This window comes from Chaetura pelagica, unplaced genomic scaffold (assembly GCF_000747805.2).
Source record: "Chaetura pelagica isolate M959 unplaced genomic scaffold, ChaPel_1.0 scaffold24, whole genome shotgun sequence".
Classification (NCBI taxonomy): domain Eukaryota; kingdom Metazoa; phylum Chordata; class Aves; order Apodiformes; family Apodidae; genus Chaetura; species Chaetura pelagica.
Genome location: NW_009953077.1, coordinates 1613795 through 1635061, shown reverse-complemented (window position 1 = coordinate 1635061; position 21267 = coordinate 1613795). Strand labels below are relative to the sequence as shown.

Sequence of the window (21267 nt, the reverse complement as noted above, 5' to 3'; positions counted from 1 at the left end):
GCTGCAATATATTCAGAATTCCTTCCACTAACATCTTTTTGATCCACCCAATTAGAGCAGCCTCTCAACAACGCAACAATCCCTCATCTCTTGTACATTTTCCTCATCTTTGGACAAGAACAACATCTGAAGAAATCACGTATTCCCTCTGGAATTCACATCCCTCAATCCAATGCTTCACATGTCAACATTTCTCAAAACAACCAGTGCCAAAGGGCCCAGCCATGGCACCCTCACATCAGTACCACCAACACTCCCACTGCAGCCAGTGAGACTAACTGTGAAGGAATCACTGACTTGGGCAAAGACACCAGAACCTAGTCAAAATTTCTTATGTCTACCACACATTCATTTAACTCCTATACATGAACAAACTTGCATTTTTCATTTGTATAGAGACAGTAGAATAAGAGTGCAGGAGGTACAAAACAGGGCGCAATGAAATATATGTAACACCTTTAACTCTTCAAGAGAAAAAACTCCTTTCCTTAGTTTGAGGAGACATGGCAAACCTTGTATTTATCTAAACTCTTCAAAAAGCTTGAAGTGACACTTCACAATTTCAGTATGGAACAACTCAAAGACTAGGTGAAGAAACTCCCCTACAGTTCTTTCTATAAACTTCCTCCGTGTTTCTCCATGTACAGTTGCATTTCTCTTGCTATTCTAGTTTGTCATAAACTAGAGTCACCTTGTAACCCTTTTTATCAAGCAACCTATGCACTACCTAAAAGTACACTGCACTCCATCAGACAAGCTATAGGTTGACATTATCCAAACATTCCAATTCTGCCTGCTCAGCACAGGTTGTCAATAAATGCAAGCAATTGCAAAACAGCCACGTGTGTTTTTTTCCTTAAGAGAACACTGATACCAGCCTGCCAGTTCTGCAAAATAAACTCTCTGCAATCTCTGCAGCTAATCTGTCAACAAATTACTATTAAAGTCATACCTCCTAAAAGTTCAAAAGCATTCTGGATTAGACAAGAGATACTGAGATTTATACTCATGGGGCAATACTTGAAGTTATGGTATCAAAGTGGATCTTGCTATTGATGTGGAGAGGTTTGTATTCCTGTCTCCATGCAACGGAGCATTTGGTGTCTTGCTGCTATAAATCGGAATTCAACTTTGTATTCATTCTCTTTGTTCAATTTATGTTCTTGTTGCTCTGCTAATAAGATGAAGAACACTTTCATGAATATTCCCAAGGATAAAAATAAATCACAATACATAATATTTATTTTATAAGCTAAAAAAAACCAAAAAACCAGCTAGGATGGAAGCATCAAAACTTCTATTTGTGTAGATGTCAGAAACCACTGAAGCAACTAAAGCTGTGATCATGCACATTAAAACGTAATTTGTCCCTATGAGTCTTTGTTTATTACTCCTCAGTAAACAAGAGTCACCCCATCATTACATACTTTCTGCCCAAGTTCCCTCACTCAGCATAACTTTCAGCTTGTGGGTCACTGACACCCATTCTGCACCTCCCAGATGTTTTCTGCAACACCTCAAGAGTCAACCTGGTTCCCTGTTCCCAAGCTTTCTGCCCTGTCCCTTGGTTCTGCCTCTGTGGGCACCTTGGGAGCAAGCTCCTGAGCCCCACTGCCTGACCCCATGCTAAATGCCCACTTCTGGTCTCTTTAGGAAGTCCAGTGGCCCAGGTGACCTTCATGCCTACTCCAGGTTTTACAGGCAGGTCACCAACACCCTGCTCATTCCATCTCATCCTGACAAGGTGCCAACCATTGGCACCTGTGGAGGCAGCAGCAGTAGCAAGGCAACCTCTCCTACCCCTAACAGGTGCCAAAATACCACAGAAAAAGGGTTTTCCTTCCCTTTCAGTCTGCTCCTAAGGGCAATTTCTCCTCTATGTATTTTCCATTTTTGTCCAATTCTTCCATAGATCTACTTTCCCTTAGGAGTCACCTGTATTGCTTTGCCTTTCTTTGAAATTGAGCTTATTAATTATTACAACTGTTTGGTTTTATAATATATATAGCAGAACTCACCTCTGTATTTGGGACCCCCAGCTTAACAGTACAAGACTGCTAATGCTGAATAGTTTACATCACTCTGTCTTCTTGCAGGGCAGAATCACCCTACGATGACACAGGAAACGTAAAACTTGTCCTACAAGTCCACCCTGCACTTACTACATGAGCACTCACATCACACGTTGCTCCTTCAAACATACAAACATCCTGGGTGCTCCCTATTTTCACAGGATAAAGTATTTACAAGTCCCTAAACCCATTAAAACTTCATAAAAAATCAGAACCATTTCTGTTTGCCTTTCTCTTAGTAACAAAGCCATCAGACCTCACAAATTTCAACAAAAAATGTGAACCAAAACCCAGCACGGATGTTTCATCCAAGCCATTGCACCTCCAGGTTTCACTGGTCATCACGGGAATACACCACAAACCACAACAGCAAAAGCTCAAACTACTCCATGTTTTTTTTGTTGGGTTTTTTTTTTCAGAGAAAACAAGTGCCAGGTGGCAAAAAGATTTGAATGAAATGCTTTTAAGAAATAGCTATTTAATTCAGAACTCATTCATTTGTATTGAAGAAGCGTTCTGTAGAAACCATTCTGTTAAGTGACCTGAGAGCATATGTTGTATATGGAGAAACATCTAAACATTATGCTCCATGTTGTGTGTGGATCTGTAAATGCTTGCATTAGCTGTCTGAAAACAACGGGTTTTTTCTTCTTTTCAGCATTTAAAAATATTTTCCAAACACCAAGATTGATATTTTTATGCTAGCTCTGATTACCCTGTTTTGTTTTGTTTTTTAATAACTGTTTTAAACTCTGCAATCAACTTGCTTTCTAAAAGATAAACTTCATGGAAAAGTTGGTCATCAAAACCAATTAACAGCAGAATTCAAACACAGGTCTTTTAAGAACTAGGAGAAAAGCAAGTGCCCTAACCACGTTTATTGTACTGACAGAGGATAAATAAACTAAAAGCTAAAATCTGAGCTGTGTGAAAACAATCCCAAGCCCAGCAACCCTTCCCCCCAGCCCTGTGCCCTGATCCCATGGGGGCTGGCAGCACCCACAGCTGTGCTGGGCACCGTTTGGGGGAGAGCTGGAGGACCCATGTAGGAATGAATGGGTGCCACTCCTTAATTGACTGAATGGGTGGCTGTTGAATGACACAACCCATTACACGGGAGATTATGATGTGATCCAAGGCAGCAAGAGCCCTCTGGATGGCTACAGAGAAGCCCTGACACAAGGCACCAGCACTGAAGGTTAGTAACTGGTGGCAGGAGCAGAGGAGCAGATATCTGAGCAATTCTGGTCTACAGTGCAAACGTGTGTGTGCGTGTTTATGTGACCCCCACCTCTGTTTCCCTCTGCGCAAAGCAGCATTGGAAAATTCCATCGAGCTCCTATGGAAAATGCAGCGTAATTAACTCATTTTGATATGAAGCCTTTTAAGACAAGACCTTTGTGTTGAACGTATTTTACTGTTCCACTCCTCTTCTACTGTCCTATATTAATCAAAGCTGTAACCCCTGTTGTCTTTGCACTACGAATCAGAATGTGCCCCTGGCGAAGAATGAGGGAAAAGTCAACAGGAATTAAGTTTCAGTGCAACTGTTTACTCAACTGTGGCCTGCAGTTATTGAAATTTTATCCATGGTTTTGTGTGACTACTGCAGTAATGAATTCAGCATGGCTGTGATTTTCTCACTGATGGCATTCTCACTTCAAGTAAAAACCTGTAGGATGAAAATGATTCAAACAACCAAAGTCTGTGCATTTAGTATCATCCATTTTTCTGACTGGTTTAATTACGGCAACTTTCTGTCTTAGGTTGGCAAACGGGTCCCCTGCTTCTCCACAAGCCTTTGGTCTGCTTTGGTTTTGAGTGCAGGTTTTTTCTTCTCCACAATACCCTCCTAAAAAGATCCCTGTACACTTAGGGGAGTTTTAACCAGCTGCCAATTGCTTATTTAAAAGGTTTTAAGAATGGTTATTGCATTAGAGAAAGTGAGGGTTAGGCGTACATGTATTCACCACAGCTCTGCTGCAGCCTTTGTTCCCAAACATGTTAATGATACATGCCCAGCACTTGGGTGTAAAATTTCCTTGGAGGGTTTCAAAATTTTATCAGGGAAAAGAAAAAGTCAAAACATATTATGCAGATAATTTACACTGGTGAACTTGGTCACTTCCCTGAAAATACACTCATTTAAATAAAAGGCAAAACGAACAATTTGGTCCTGAACCTTCTGAATTGAGGGGTACTGACACGGGACATATTAATTGATTTCTTCTGACAGTTTGTGGCAGCAGATACCTCTGCAGCCTCTCTCACTAACAGAAAACATTCTGGGGATAGAGGTTGCTAGGTTATATTAAAATTTGTTGCAAAAACAAAACTTAACATTAGTGTATTTTCCACTCAGTGACATATTTTGGAAACCAGTTATTTGTACACAGCAGCTCGCCCCATCACTGCCACCAGACTCAACACATTCAGGCAACAGAAGCAAGCCCTAATCTTTGGGTATTTCCAGGGAATGATTAAAAAAGAGCCCCAGAAGAAAAGTCCAGTGATGTTTCCCTTCACCTTCATGACAAAAAAACCAAACACGCACAGAATGTCATAGGCAAGTCCTAAAAGCATCCTCTGACCGGCAAATATGAAGGGCTTGGGAAGGGGGGGTTAAGTGCTTCATGCTTTTTCTGTAAGTAGGAAACTTGGAATACATCTTACAGTACCTGCTGTTGCTGAAGATGTGCTAAATCTGCAGCCCCAATTTCAACTGAAGGTGTCTCGCCGTTTGATCTCACTTCCCGCAGGCTGCACTCTAGTAAGTGGTTGCCACCGCTCGCTCCGTTCTGAATGGCTGAACCGTTACTTTTTGTCTCAGTCCCAGATTCTTGCATCATGACTCAAAAACCTGAAATAATTTAGGGGAGGGGAAGGAATCCCTGAGACGCTGCGAATGACAAGCATTTTGCAAAGGCGGGTCCAGTAGACAGAGGAGACAGCTATGCAGTGGTAATGTGTGATGTGGTTTCCCTTGATTTATTTTTTGTATAGATCTTTCATAAGGCAGAAAAAGAACCTTCAAATTAACACATTTTCATATGGCATGTTTGTTTTAAGAGAACCTTTCTTGAGAGAATTCCCCACCTTCCCTCCTTAAAAAAGGAAAAGAAACAAACAAACAAAACACACACACACAAAAACCAACCAACAACAAAAAAAAAACACTTGAGAAGAAAGGGAAACATCTCTGCGTGTCTCAGAGTAAACATACCATGCTGGGCTCCTGGCAGGCACTGAGCCCACCCCTTCAGAAAGAAATAAGATCCTGAAGCAAACTAGGTAAAGGAAAGAAAAAATAAAAAGGAAAAAAAAAAAAAAAAAAAGCAGCTGTTAAAACAGTTGCTGTATATAAGGAGACATGCCCTGTTTTAAATCCTGCCAAAACTGTAAACATTTGTCATTTCCCTTCGTACGATTTATCTTTCATTAATGGTTCATGCTACTAGTTTATGTTTATTTATCTGTTGGTACAGCTATAATTTTAGTAAGTTAGTTCTGTTCTAAATATAGTGTTATTTGCTCAACATCTTTTTTCCCTTAGAGAAAAAAAAATATTTTTGAACGAAGACACAGAATCCATAATTAAATTTCTCTAGTTGCATCTGGATGCTTTCCTTTGAAACAGATGAGTCATTCTTTGCAAGAGATGATGGACAATACAAAAAAACTTTATCTACAGTGTGTGGGGGCAGGCAGGCGAAGCAGAGCATTCACTATTTCAGTTTCCATTCACACCATGGTATTGCCAAATTAGCACCTTCTATCACTCTGAAGCAAATTAGGCTAAATCTGGGATGTGCTGGACTCCATCAGTTTTTGTCTGAGGCAAAGTGCTTCAGCTGCTCACAAAGTAAGTCTTCTTGGCCAGTTTCTTGGCTATAGATTTGGTCTGACTTTGGATGCACCACAGTATCACGGTGAAGAGCCTCCTGTGTTACTTGGCTAAACATCATCTTAGTAGCCACAGCTACTCCCAGGCAGTCTGCATAGCTCTAGACTCATGGTCGATGTCTGTCCCTGGCTGTGGGTCATGGGACCCACAGCAAGGATGAAGATGAGTCCCTGCTCACTTATCCTGGTGCTCTTAGGATTCACATATGTCTTTGGGAACTAACTGGCAGCACTTGTGCACAAGACCCTCCCAGAGTACCTAAGTCAGTTTTCAGCTGCAAAGCACAACCTTTGAGATCTTTTGATTACTTGTTTTATAGGTATTTCCACCTGCTAGGCCCCAAGTTACAGGATTTACAAGCTATTAACCTGTTCTGCTTCCATGAGCCCATCCCTCCTTCCTATCATGCTGCTCCTCTCACCCTTTCCCTGGGCAAAGGGAGCATGGGAAGCCAAACTGCACGCTCCAAGCACGTTGCCTACTCCATACAAACTCTCCCTGTGCAGCTGTGAGCCAAATGCCTCTGTGCAGGTAGCTCACCTTGGAAGTAAGGTGCTTTATATTTAAGGAAGAACCTGTTGGAATTCAGTAACTACCCTGATTCAGAAGGAAGAAGAAAGATCATTTCCCTTTCAACACATAAGGGAAAATACCAACCAGAAAGGCTGAGAGAAAACAATGCATTATAGTGGGAAAGTACTGGGGGAAAATTCTTTCTCTGGGAAATCCACATGTGTAGTTCAGAGCTGGCAGCCATGGCAGTGGCTGGAGACAGCAATTCCCCCTGCCAGCCGGATGCAATTTTTTTCTGCTTTCATCCAAATTTGGGGTTAAGCCTCAAATAGAGAAAAATAGGCAGTTACATTAATTGACATCATCAGAAGATCTGAACAAGGATGACGACCCTGTAGGACTGGTTTAGCATGTTAAACCCAGAGACTCATGCCTTTGACTGCTGTGATGCATGATGGCAAATGGTGGGTGGCACAACACCACCACACAGACCACACCTGACGAGGGAAAGACATACCAAAGAAATGGTGGAAGATGCCTCCAGCTGATACCAAGATGAAAAGAGATGCCAGAAACAATGTGCCCAAGCAGTAAAGAAATACATTTCATCCTCCAACACTTCTGATGCAACAAACTGACTGGAAGCAAGAACCTGGATAAACTACTAAGGAGGGTCAGAGAAAGCACCAGCCAAAGCTCCAAGATGCCTCTGACAGCAGCAAAAATTATGTGCACCACTGAGGAGCAGATCTATCACCACCTGATCACAATTTGTGGGCTCGCACTTCTGAGCAAACTATCTCCACAACACAGAAAATAATTCACAACCAAACTGGTCAAGAAATTATTTATTTTCTCTAGGATTACAAAATGCTCCTGGAGAGAAGCAACAGCAGAAATTGCTACAATTTTTCCAACCTGTAGGACTGCGAAAAAGATGGATTATTTCTTGGTTTTGGTCACAGAAAGATCACTGAGTTCCTGAGAGCCTTTTCCATGACAAATTTCATGCTTCATTCCACCTTTCAAAGTACCCAACCAGTTAACACCACCTGAGCTGCACAGGGCTGGTCCCAGTCCCTCCACTGGCTGTGCCCACCCACAAACCATAGCCACTAGCATACGCAGCAGTCATCAAGGAAAAGAAGCTGGAAACAGGAGTTGGCAAAGAGAACATCGAAAGGGTAAAACAAACATCAAAAGAGTCAAAGGCAATGCTTGGACTTAAAAAAATTGTTTTTAAAGCAGAAATGTACATCTCCTAGCAACTTTTGCTTTAAAAACACCTATTCAGAGGCAGTCAACTTCAATATACCTTCAACTGGACACCAAAACAAGTCCACTTTGCTAAAATATCTCCAATAGAAAACAGGATTTTTGAGGAAGAAAAGATGAAATTGTTTATTTCTTCACTATAGTCAAATGTGAGTTGGCATAAATAATCACAATTTGGTTTGATCATTAAGTGTCACGTCATGAAAATCAACCTGCAGGAGTTTTCTGCAAGAATGAATATTATTTGTCTTTTTGAGCATACCTAAATGAGCCGAGGTGATAGAACACTGAGGATGACTGGAATAATTGTCTCTCTTCAGCACAGAGGAGTGGGCCTTACAGAATCTGTTTAGTGAAGTCTGTCATTCAAAACTGTGGCAGGAAAAAACAAAGCACAGTTGACTTCATACGTGATTAGGTTCTCTGGGAACTGAACTGAAACTTCAGGTCTAGTACCACAGGCTGTGATTCTGGTCTGAACACAACCCCAAGTAACTAAAATAGCACTGAGGAAGCTGTTACACGTAATGATTTATTATAGGAAACACAGGAATCCACAAAAGCTTCCATGACATAAAAGGTACCATGTTCTGACTTAAAATGAATGGCAAAGGAGCATGTCCATCTGCAAAGCAGAATGACACTCATATCAGAGCTGTATTTCTACAGCTTAAAATAGATGGGGTCTTACAAGTAGAAGTTGTTTGGCTTTTTAAAATAAAACTTCTATGATATTTCCTATTAGGAGGGATAAAAAATTACACAAGACGTTTTTCCCTTAGGAAGGGCCCAAAGCTAAGGTGCAGTGTGAACAACAACTTGTTACGTTTTATTCTAAGGAGCAAACAACAAAAGAACTGTTCTTATATGACTTAATGTCAGCTTGGTTTAGAAATCTCACAACAGTGATCAATTTCTCACAAAACCCATCTCAACCTGCACAAAACCTTTTGTCACAGCCAAACACCATGAAGTCAAAGACATACAGTTTGGTTCATCTCCTTGGGAATGTTATAATCAAGGTAATGGGGGAAAATTTCAGTGGAGTGAAATCAAAGCAAGGCACTGACAATAGAAAACAACAGCTGATCATTTTCCAGATGACTGAGACAGAAGTAGGGGACAGCTAATTTCTTGAGAACATGATCAAAACTGAAAAAAATCCCAAACGAACAACAGGTCAGATGTGAATTTTGGCTGAATCAAAATGACCTGAGGACTCCAGTGTCAGTGTTTGAACTAAAAAGACAGAACCTCAAGGAATCTAATTTTGAAAATGCCCATTTTTCAAAAAGTTCATAACAGCACAAAGAGCAGGTGCTGCAGCCACACATCTCTCAGCTCCACTGGACGATTCAGATGAGCAATGTTTAGCATGGAGATTAGCAGGCAGGAGGTGGGCACTCAAGTGTGCAATTTCTGCAATTCTACTAGTATAGTTTCTAAAGACTAAGCAGCACTGTTTAATGTCAGCAGGAGGGAGGATTTACTGACTGAAGCACCCATCAGAATAAGAACCTGCTGCAAGTCTGAAAGACTAAGGGACTGAATATTCTGATGTATTTAGATGTCTTGCCCTACAAGAAGGCATCTGGCAAGACATTTTTAAGAGTCCTGAATAAACAACAGCCTGCACCTTTAAGCATCTCACCACTTTAAAAAAAGACCTCACATCTCTGGGGGTCTTCTGGGCCTTAGAATCTTTCTTTTAGTATGGTTCCAGACTCAGCCTGGAGTACACGCTTAGAAAGTAGCCTGCACGTTTCAAAGTGTCCTGATTTGAGCTTCCAAAGCTGATGGTTTTATTTCAGCTATTAGTACTTGGAGGTGTTTAGAAATATAGACACATATATATGCATATACAGATCATTCAGCATTTCTGTCCCCTGGGAAGTATGCTAGAGTAAAGATGTTGTCACGATACAGCCCTTCTGTGTCACATTTCTGAAAGATTTTAAGCTAACAAAAAGTTCAGTCTTTATTTCAGGGCAGTTAATTAAGGTTGACCAAGTCAGGCAGAAGTAAATTAACTTGGCTGATCAATTATTTATATGAAGCAGAATAAATGCCCTTAAAGAACGTGGCCCAGCCATGAAAGGATATGTAAATTAAAGACAACACAGATACAAAAATATTTCTACTTTTGTAGACAGAAGAATTAATGGTAAAATTGGTTTCAAGTAAGCGATCAAATGACAAGATCTAGTCTTAAGTTATCCAGCAGACATGCTATCCATACCTGCTGGTTTATAAGTAAACAAGTTACTAATTTCTTGCAAGCAGTTCCCCAAAGCAAGTCCAGGACTAAGTTTAGAGCATTTCTCTGTAGAGTTATAAAGAAATCCAAACAGTGTTTGGAAGCTTTTTGTGACAACACAATGCTGCAAAGGCAGGAATTCACCTCTTGAAAATGGAACATTCCCCAGAACACAGCAAGGTGACAAATAAAGCACCAGCAAAGCTGCTTCTTACCCCAGCACAAGTACAAAGAAGGCAGAGGCAGTCCCAGTGCTGCCCAGTACCAGCACTAAGGACCACGATAGCTTTCCCAGCTCACAGGTGGTCTCTTTCAGTCCCGGTATCTTTGAAGCAAGTACCCAGTGGGGGGAAGTGCCTTGAGCTCCACATCCCACCACTACTTCTCAATTTTCTGAGTTTCTCCAGAACCATGTTTTGATGGTCTCCAGCTGATACCAGAACACCCATCTCCCACAGCTGACACCCTGCCCTAGGTCAATGAGGGAGCCAGCAGCCCCGTCCTGCCATCCATGAGTTCAGGAAAAGAAAAAGCATTCACTAGTGTAAATTAAAAGCCTTGTGTAAGGTGAGGCTTTGATCTACCGTGGGGGAAGGCATACAGATGTTCAGCTGCTCATTTACTAAATTACACCATGTCACAATTAACTGTGAATCAGCCAGCTTCACATGAGCAGCTCCAGGGCCGCCACCACGCTAAGTACAGAAATAACGCCGGGGAGGGGAGTCCAGACTAGCCAGGTGGACCCGATGACTTCTCTCTGCCTGTGTTTGTGGTTAGCTCAACTATTAGAAAGAGCCATCCCAACATATGGCATGATTTAACTAAATCAGATCACGCTGAACTCACCAGCCTTTCTCAACTTACAAATCCCTCTGCTCTCATCATTGCAGATGGGTGAATACCCGTCATGCTTTTAGTTTTCAGTAGCCGTCATTTATCCTGCTGACAGGGTGTATTTTAGGTATAATTATGTACTAACTAACTATAGATCAACTGTCAGTACATTAGGGTACTTTTTGGATAAAACTTCACGCTTACCCCTTTGAAGGCCACTTGCCTACACACTCCTGGTGGTTGCTGAATTGTGCAGGAGTATGAGAAAGGAGAAGGGGATTCAAAGAGCAATTAAGGATGATCTTTAAGAATCAACCAAAATAGGAACAGAGCAAGTCAGACTGTGCTGTCCTGGAAAGCGATGCTGAGTCACGTCTGACAGCAGCGTTTGGAGGAGGAGAGGCAAACCTGGAGCAAGGCAAGGGAGGAACACGCATGGGATGTGTGGAAAGAGGAAACAAAGAGACAGCGACGAGGTGAAATCCTTTGATATTTCCTCAGCTTAAAGAGGTAATTCAATGCATTAAAATGGATCCTTGAAATTTCAAAGGATGAAACTCACACAACAAAGATTGTCGAGAGCACTATTTTCTAGGATTAGAACAAAAAACGTATTGGGATTTGCTATATGATCTTGTATCAGTGAGCAGGACTGTGTACTTGCTGTTCTGCAAGCACCACCTTCCAATAGCGAATTTTCATAATTATAACAGAAAGGCGTAAATTTTCTAATGCATGGCAGTTCAAAAAGTAATCAAGAGAATGAGCCTGAGGGCTATTTTAATGTATGCAAAGCTAGTGACCCACAGTAAATGGGAGGTAGGCTTCAATGAATGCAAAGTAATGCACACATACTAAAGACCTGGTCTGATGAGGGACGGCTAAAATTAACACCCAATTAATTTCCGAATTGACAAACAAATGAAACCCATAAATCTACTTTCTCATTAATTTTCTTGTGGTATAATTTAAAGCAGTAATATGAGGGCAAAAACTGAGCATTATCCATCATAAATATCAAAAAAGATAGCACTGTAACACCATAAATTATGCATATTACCTGTTGTTAAAAATGATTAATGCATTATCAACTTTATCGTGCACTGTATATGTCTAGACGTATCTAAAATCTGAAATTTCATTTAGTGCTTAGGAAATACAGGGTCCAGAAGAAATGGGATTATCTACAGTGCATCCTCAGCTTTACCTCCTGACACCAGCACAGCCCTGGCACTCTCCTCTCCCTGGACCTGTCCCAGGCCGTGGATTGGCAGAGGTTGAGCACATGGCAGAGGTGATGAGTGTCCTCGGGGAAGGGAAACAAATCACACTGCTCTCAGAGCATCTCCACCAGCTGACCTGCAGCCCTGGCACCTGGCTCACATGGGGCTGCTCCCATTCCCTGCCTTCCCAGCACTGGGGAAATAGCTACTTGGTGAGATGGAGCTGTGCAGAAGGAGGTAAAAAAGGAACAAGGAGGAGGAAAACATGAAGCTGTAAATGCAGTGAGTGAAAAGCCAGAGCTTTCCAAAGGTGCTGGAACACATCTTGGCCAATGGGAGAAGGATGCAGACTGCCTTACCTCCTTTCTGGAGGTCACATCAGTGAGAAGCTGAACTTCCATCAACACACACCTCTACCAGAGTTTATGTCCACTTGCCACCCTCAAGTCTCCGGAGGAGCAGCTTCACCTGCTCCTGTCTAGGTGCAGGCTGCCATGGCCTCTTATTTATTTAACTGTATACCATGACTTTTACACTTGCTGCATGCATGGCTTGCACTGCCTGGATTACTTCTATCCAGTAGCAGCATGTATTGTTAGGGCCATGGGAACCTGAAATCATTTGGAAGCAGCTCAGTGAAAGGCTGACTGATGCTGTGCAGGAGCTGAAATTTAAGATAGCTGTGGTGAGGAGACGGGAAGGAGGGAGAGGAGCCTGATCCCACATGTGCCACACTGACTTATTGTGAAATCACGGCCAAGCAACTTAACTTCCTGGAGAAGCAGTCAGGGCCTTAACCCTAAGGAAATCTCTTCTGCTGAGGGTGTTGCTGACCACAAACAGTAAAAGCAGAGAACAAACAAACCCAATGAAAATTAATTGAAACATGAAATTGAGACATGAAAAGGTTGCCATTTGCTCTGCTCAAAAGAGCCAGAGCTGGTCCTCATGAAAAGCTAGTGCACCAAAATATACTAAGCTGTGAAGGGAACAGCTCTCACTCCAAGACATAAAGCCCAAAGTGTTCTGCAGAGACAATGGACAACTCAGCATCCTTCCTTCGTTTTCCACAACCAGACAAGTTATTCCCAGCCTCACCTTGGATAAACAATCCCCCTCTGCAAACCCAGCTCTATCTCAATCTATGCCTCTCAGCTTGACAGCTATTAAAAGCCATATCCAGCATGAAGCTCATGCCATAGTTGCATAAAAGCTCTAGAGCTGGGCCACTTTCAAGCAACTGGGAAATATGATGTAATCATTTACGTACCATCATCGGCAGAGTGAGGTTCCTTCCTCTCTCTTGGGGAGAGCTGTGTTTCAGCCATGAGCCTCACAGAAATCATCCTTACCATCACTGGGATCACCATTTATTTCAAAGGAAAGGAACTGAGGGTGGCAAAAAAACCCCAAACCAAAAAAGAAACTATATTTCATTGTACTGTACAACTCTGACTGCTACCATGTGGACATGAGCACCACCTGCACTAGCAGAAAAGCTCCTCCAGAAGGAGGGGCACTTAACTGCAGCAGGGTGAGGCACAGGGCAGCTGCAGAGCTGCCTGGGCGCCCACGTCCCTCGGGATGTACCCACCTGCTCATCCCAGCCTGGGCGCAGCAGCGGTTTCACGTCAAACAGGAACAGAAACTGCAGAGCTGTTCTCACAGCCCAGCACTTACTTGTTTGTATGCACCCTGCTCAGAGCTTGCAACATAAACTCTCACAGTTTGTCTCACAGAAAAACAGGCAACTATTCTACTAAATAAAAGGCCCAAGTTGCATTTAGTAAATATGCTTAGTTTATGCTAGACAGCAGCAGCACCTCTACAATAAGACGATATCAAACCTTGCAACACCAAGTACTGGCTGTAGATGAATTAGACTCCCACCCTTCATGCATACCTCCATGAAAATGTTTCTGAACTCCACCAGCCTCCAGAAGTCAAAAACCACCTCAAAGCCAGGTGCAACTTTGTAATGCTTCTGCACAATACAATATTCACTTCACTATTCTCACATGGTTTAATGCACAAGGTTTTTAATTCATGGCAGTAACACAAATCAACTAATGGCTGGCTTGTCCATTTACACACTTCAGGAACCTCCTGCTTCCCCCCCAGCCCCAATACTGCTCTAGTAGGCAAAAAGAACAGTAAGTTTGGACCACTGGTGTGAGCTAGTGAATACAATTTATCACATTTTTATGCAGATTTTGTTGCTTGCTTTTCAAAGGGATGACAAGGACAACTATTTAATTTTATCCTTCAAAAGCTTCTTATAAATGTGTATTCAAGATATTTTAACAGCTTGATTCACATATAAAGGAACAGACACCATCTTCATAAAACAAGAGTTAAAATTTCTTTCTCAAGGTCACTCTAAGAGGTTTACTCCCTTTGTGTGTGAAGCCCTAACAATTTACTGTTAGTGCTAACAGGTCCTGCCTGGCATTTGAAATCCAAGCCCTATTCAGAAACAATAACAAACAATAATCTTGAAAAACAAAGATGGTATGAGTGAGTTTTTCTTGCTCATTTGCAAAACAACCCAAAAGCAACAACTGCCAGGATGGCTCTCTGTAATTAGGACTCCCAGAAACCAAAAAGCAAAACAGCCAGAATACAGAAATTAGCAGATGTAAATGCAGTTTTCCAGTTATAAAAAGAAGAAAAGTAGCTCTGTCATCTCAGTCACAGGAGGAGGAGTCACAGAGCACGGTTTTAAATTTGGTATTTTCTCCCCAATCAAACAGCTCTGCATCTAAACCAGATTTTCCTCCGATCTCCTTAGAAATAAAAGTGAAAGCTTTGCATTTCCCAACCCCATTGAGGGCACATGCATCAATTCAAACCAGACAGGAGAAAAGAGGGAAAGCAAAAAAGCCCCCGACCAAACCCTGACGCAGAATGCAAGGCCGTACTTTGGGGGCGATTACCTGGTTCATAGCCCTATATCTTTGTCCTAGACCTTCTAACTCCTTGTTTGCTCCATGCAGGATTTTCTAGCCACCAGCCACCCACCACTGTGCTTGCAGGAGTGCTCTCTCCCTTCCGAAAAGAGCAAACAACTGGATAGATATCATTACACTAAGGAAATCTCTTGGAAAAACCAAACAACTTGCTAATCTTTCTAGCCCCTTCACCCAAGTTAAAGATAAGCAAAGCAAACCAAAGTGAGTTTCAGCCACATTCCAGGGACAAGCTCCCCTTTTTCTCCTTTATCAAAATCCCAGCATTTGAAGGTTTTTTTCCAGACCTTGCAGGATAAACTGCTGCTCACACCCGCAAACAAAGCAATATTTGTTTAATAACTGATTGCTGCCATGGGTACAGTAAACAAGGGGCCCAGCATTTATGTTTATGAACAAACACATCATCTTGCAAGAGCAATTTAACATTAACCAGGTGGAATAATCAACAGATTTCATAGGTGACACTCGGGGCAGGACTAATGTAAACAGAGCAGGGAGGAGAAAGGGGCCACTCTTAGGGAATCAAGGTTGAGGCAAATGCATTACAGAGTAAACAGCTGGGAAGAACTCAAGACAAACAAATAGTCATTCTTCTGACATTTCGAGAAGCAGAAAGGTTGTACGTTACATACATCAGCTGCTGACCACCATGAAATCAAACCAGTTGGGGACCAGGCCTTCTTGTTTACACAGTGCCATGTTTGCTTATAAACAACAATTTGCTGTTACCAACCTCGCATTACTCATTGCATAAACGAGCAGATCAAGTGAAATCCTGTTAACTCTTCTGTGGATTGAGGGTTTTTTTCTCTCCTTCAACAACAACAAACAAAAGGCCTTTGCAGTCTTGCTCTGCAACCTCAAGACAACAGGCACCAGGGGAAAAAAAACACACAGCCATGCATCTGCTCTGACAAAGGGTAAAGAAACTAGTTGAAAACACTTGAAAGTGTTTTACAAAACAAGATTTACCAGCCAAACCACTGATGTGAAAGATCTATTTACATATTTTTTTTAAAAAAATGGCAACTGCAAAAGGCGAGATGCAAAATTTTCATTTCTCCCCTAAAACAAACAAGCAAATTAGGGTTTTCTACACAATTTGGCCTTGTGCATGTGTGTTTTGACACACACACATCTGTGCCCACACCAGCTCCCTGCCCCGCAGCTCTCAGTGACACGCCAGCCTGAAGCAGGAAGACACAGTCTTGTCTCTCTCCCATCCTCAACTCTCATGCTTCTGCCTCCCATTGCCATTCTGTGACCTCTGCAGATCTCTCCAGCTCTTTTTTTGAAACCCAAGGGGTGCCAGAAGGCCCTCTGAGATGTTCTTCTCACAACTGAACCTCTGGCCCCCAACTGCTCCCCACCCAATGTCCATATGCTGGCCCCAAGACATTATGGCATTAGTCCTCAAGGTGCTCAAGGAAGTCCCCTGGGTTTGCCACCTTCCAGAAAGACTTTCCTTTCCTGTCATCTCCATAATCCTCAAGAAGTTGCCCACCACAATGTTCCTCCAAGGAAGATTCTGTAACTCCTCCATCCTGAATGTGGATTTCAGGAGAGATCTGAAGCACAAGGAGAGAAGATGGATGGTCCTATCAGTAGGGGTTAATCCAGGGCTCCGGGCTACATTCCTGCCTTGCCACAATCCCTGCATATGACCTCCAGAAGTCTCTTCATCCCTCTCCTATGTAAAATAAGCCCTTTAAGGCACTGTACTAGTTGGATGGGGATAGAGGATGTAGTTGTGGTCTATACCATGTGTCCTTTTTTCTCCCAGCTGCTACACGGTCCCTACCTGGTTCACCATTACCTTCTGATGAGCACCAGCAGCACCACCAAACACTGAGTAAAATCATCTCAGTTTCAAACATGTGAAGCATCCAAGGTCACAGCTGGCCCTGGCATTAATCTCCCCTCCTTTGCTATTTCATGTGCAAACAGCACGCTGGCCAGAAGCCTCCCCCCTCATAATTTTTTCACAAGTTTTAGAATACTTGGCACTTTTCTTCACAGCACAATCCTGGACATCCATGGCTGGCCCAGAACCTCAGGGTTTTTTTCAGAAAATATTTAGCCTTTTGTTGCATTAAAAGAAAAGAGAAAAAAAAAGAAAAAAAAGAAAAAAAAAAAAAAGAAAGAGGTTAAAACCCATGAAATGAGTACAACCTACTAATAAGGTATTTAAATAAAACCCAAATGCAGCATTGTTCAGGCAACCTCGTGTTTTTTAAAACACCAGGTTGACAGCATAATAGCAGGCAGGATGAAAGGTGCGACTCAGGGCCGGGGTTGGCGTCCGCACACCAGGAAAACAGAAGTGCTGCCCCATTTCCTGTGCTGCAGCAGAGTATTTCTGATGTCTGGGGCTGCCGGGGACTTAACTCTGAATTAATGATTACACACAATACCTTCCTTTCTCCCCTCCCTGCAGGACAGCGAGGGCCAGCCTCACCGAACGACCGCGGGCAGGCAGGCACGGGTCATGGGGGATTTAGATATTTCACAGCAGCTTCAAAAATTGAGACGCTGCAACCTGAAGGCTTCTGAAAACATCAAGCTTCACATAAAAGTCCTGATATTTCCCTACTCGAGGCAACTGCTCTCACCTTCACTGTGCTGCCTGTTCCACGCTCCTTTTCCAGCATGTAAAACCACAGTTTATTCAGTACAAAGTAACTATGGTATGATAAAAACTATAAGCATATCATTCAAATGCTTTATTGGTCAAATAGATGGATGCTTTTATTAGTCCAACCTTTTTTGTAATGGAGTGCCACTGATGACCCAGTGTTAGCCTCATTCCCTGCTATTAATCACACTTCTAAGAGCTCATTTTGCTTTAAAATCTTAAGAAATTGCTATAATTTAAAGACATGGTGTCTACATAATGGGAAATGCTTCACAGATTGTATCATTCCATATAACACAGATTTTTTATGGCAACACTGACCACGATACCAAGGTATTACAAAACTTGAATAAAATATTTTATGAAGAAAATCTAAATGTAAACTTACTTTTGCATTTGTGGTTTGCCACATCCATAATGTTTTAATCACAGCCTTTTGGGAGTTGCAGTTTTCAACTGCATGTGGCTTACATAGATTAACACTATAAAAACACTCCCTGAACAAATATAAACAGAACAAAACAAAATTAAATGAAAATTAAAGGATGGACCATGAGAGAAAGACTGTTCAAGATACACTGTAACAATTTTAACCCAAGGGGTTTATCCTTTTGATGTCTGCATTATCTTTTTCTTTTCTGCACAGGGAAAACAAATTATGTTTACGGTGAAAAAACTTTCATGACAAAGTGGAAGCATCTTATGAATGTACCTACACTGAGAATTAAATTAATATAATGATGGTTTTAACCCATATTATTAAAATCTACTTTGCAAAATGTTTTGACAATGTTGACTGCTGCAGGAGGGAAAACACATTTAAAACAATTTCAGCCAAATGCAAAAGCAGAAGCTTTCCATTTTTCAAACGTAAAGTAAAAAGCATCTTTAAACATCTTCTTATGAAAGAAAATGCAGTGCAATTATGTTATATGGCAAATACAAAAGCATGTTCTTTTCCTCAGTTCTCTAACAAGGTATTAGTACCTCCTGGCCTTAAGAGTACTATGTGTAAATCACATCATATTCAGTGTCTGAATTAATTATACAAGGAGCCGGAGAGAAATGTTAACTTTCCAGGTTGTTGCTAAGGATTAGCCCTTGTTTTCAATTCTGTATTTATAGAACAAGAAAAATTTGTCACATGAAGGGCAAAGAGGAATGCAAGAACACAAATTTAGCTTTGATTTCAAAACAAATCAGATCTTGCAACCATTCCCTGAAAAGAAAACCACAGTTTTTAATGTGAAGATGCAAATGAGTCTCAGAATATAAAAATGTTTTATAATTCTGTGCATTCAACACTACTAGATGTTATTTAAAGAATTTATGTTAACATTTCTCGTCTTCACAGAGCAAGTCCAAGATGCTGCAAACAGCATCTATTTAAAATGGATTGTGTTTCTCTGGGGCACTGAGTACTTGAGAAGGCTGAAGCAGAAGGCAGCAGTAGGTTTGGTCCCCAGGCACCAGAACCAAAGGGGTTCATGGACCCCTCCAAAGGGGTCCAAGACAGCTTGCTAGCAGGAACAAGCCCCTTGCCTTCAATAGCCTTAATGCTACATGGAGGTCTGCACCTCCACCCAGGGAGCAAGTCATAAATCTCAAAACCATTGGAAAAGACACGTTGGCTTCCCCAAATGCAGTAAGCCCATGACACGAACAAGTGACCTTCTAAGAAGGGCCCTTGGGAACCCAAGAAAAGGCCACCCTGCAAAACATTCTGTTTCTGGAGAGCAACGCAAGGATGGATGGCTCAAAGTCCATGGGAAGGGTCCCAGTGAGCAGAGTGCCAAAGATCTGCACAGACTTGCAGGTCTTGGGCACCTTGGCAAAACTGGCCAGGGAAGTTCCTACTGTTCTTGTCGCTATTCTACGGATTAGAAAAAGCACTTCGGCCTCCAGCACTTTCATTTCTTTTTGCAAACAAAGGCACACCCACTACAATTAAGTTGCAAAACCAATTTCCTTAGGACTCCTTGTTTCCACACACTTAAAACCTTCTAAGTCCTGCAGTCCCTCTCTTGCTCCCTTCAGTGTGTGCTTGTGTGTGGAAAACAAACCAAGGGCTCTTTAGTGGTTTCAGTTTATGGAGAAGCGAATGGAAAAATGTTTTTTCCGCATTAAAAAACACGTAACCACCAACTTCTAAGTAGGGTGACTTGCAAAAATGCTGAGCACCCACAACTGAGGGCATCTAACCCCCCTCAAGAATCAGCCCCATAACACAATGAGAAAAATGCACTTAGCTAAGCTTTTGTGGAAACATACACCAAGCTGACTTGGCTTGGCCTATCACATTACAGCTAGGACAGCAGGATGCAGAAGAGAAACCATCCATGTGCCCATGAACACGGGTGTGTAAGCTCACACACACACACACAGACGCAATGGAAATACCCAAGGTACAGGTTTAGCACCAGCCAGAACAGCCTAAGTGGGACAGAAGTGCTTTCCTCCCCAGTTTTGTCTTGATGTTTTCTTTCCCAGAAGAGCTCCAGTCTGGGACCAGAGTAAGGATCCCACCCCACCACATTGCTGTGCAGAAGACGTGTAGGTACTGCACATGTTCCTCAACAGCCACATGCTCAACATGGATCCCAACACCCAAAAATACAGTTGGTCCTCACCACACTGGCCCAATAGAAGAGGAAAGTGTGAATTTTTTCCACCTCAAAATTTCATCTTGTGCCTGAGAAAACTCCCTAAAAAAGCTCCATCAAAACCCATTTGTTTCTACTCACCAAAAAAAGCATCTATGCCTACTTTTGAGTGAGGACTCAAGAAACCATGTTCTTAATCCCTCTTGTGCATTCACCCACAGCTGAAGAGCAATGTTTGTCTCTAAGTCACCATCAGAGATGGCTGGGAGATGGAGAGACAACAACAGAGAGGAGCAACTGTACTCCAAACCAGTATCTCCAGCTTGCCTCACTCAACAACAGTGGGCAATCTTGAGTGTTCCTGTGGTTGCCCATACCTCCTCCATATATGATGCCAATGCAACAGTCCCTCAGTAAGCAGTGCCATGGCCCCATGACCTTTCCAAAACAACGGCTTTGGCCCCAGACTGGAAGGGTCTCCATGACTGCCAAATGCTCTGTGCTTCAGGAAATAGCTTTTCTGGTGTTGAGTCCCCAGCAGCATGTAGGGGCTGTTTACAACCAGCAATGTGTGTCTAATGTTCCAAATCTGCACTGAAGGCAGTATCTGAACTCCTCCAGCCACATGCAAGTGCATGGCCACACAGATGTGCCAGCTCCAGAACACTGCAGAGCTAAGGCAGGCAGCTTCCTGCTCTAAGGGCTTTTGAAAGAGAGGAATACACTCTATTTACACTCTACTCAAGACAAGACTATTCAATGTCAGGATGTGCTGTAAGAGGGTAATTTGCACCCTAAACTGGATTGTACGACACCGCAGCCACAGACTATATGATCTCTTCCTTTGCATTAAAACTGTTTGCACAAGTCAAAGCAGAACAAGGAGAGTAACAAAACATACAGTCTATTTTGTTCTACACTGCAGCCACATATTTCAACTGCCTCAGCCGAATTCTTAGAGTAAACACAGCTTTAA

General features: G+C 42.2%; 1 protein-coding gene across 6 annotated transcripts in view; it reads right to left on the bottom strand.

Moving 5' to 3' along the window:
* Positions 1 to 21267, bottom strand: part of FOXP1 (forkhead box P1) — a 307907-nt gene that overhangs the window by 157266 nt on the left and 129374 nt on the right. For 5 of the 6 annotated variants that reach the window (XM_009996886.1, XM_009996884.1, XM_009996887.1 and 2 more), the window contains exon 1: positions 4751 to 4921. In XM_009996886.1, the coding sequence (XP_009995188.1) occupies positions 4751 to 4921 (171 nt within the window). Of the gene's footprint in view, positions 1 to 4750; positions 4933 to 21267 lie in introns of those variants that run through there. The other variant, XM_009996885.1, reaches the window with a different exon arrangement.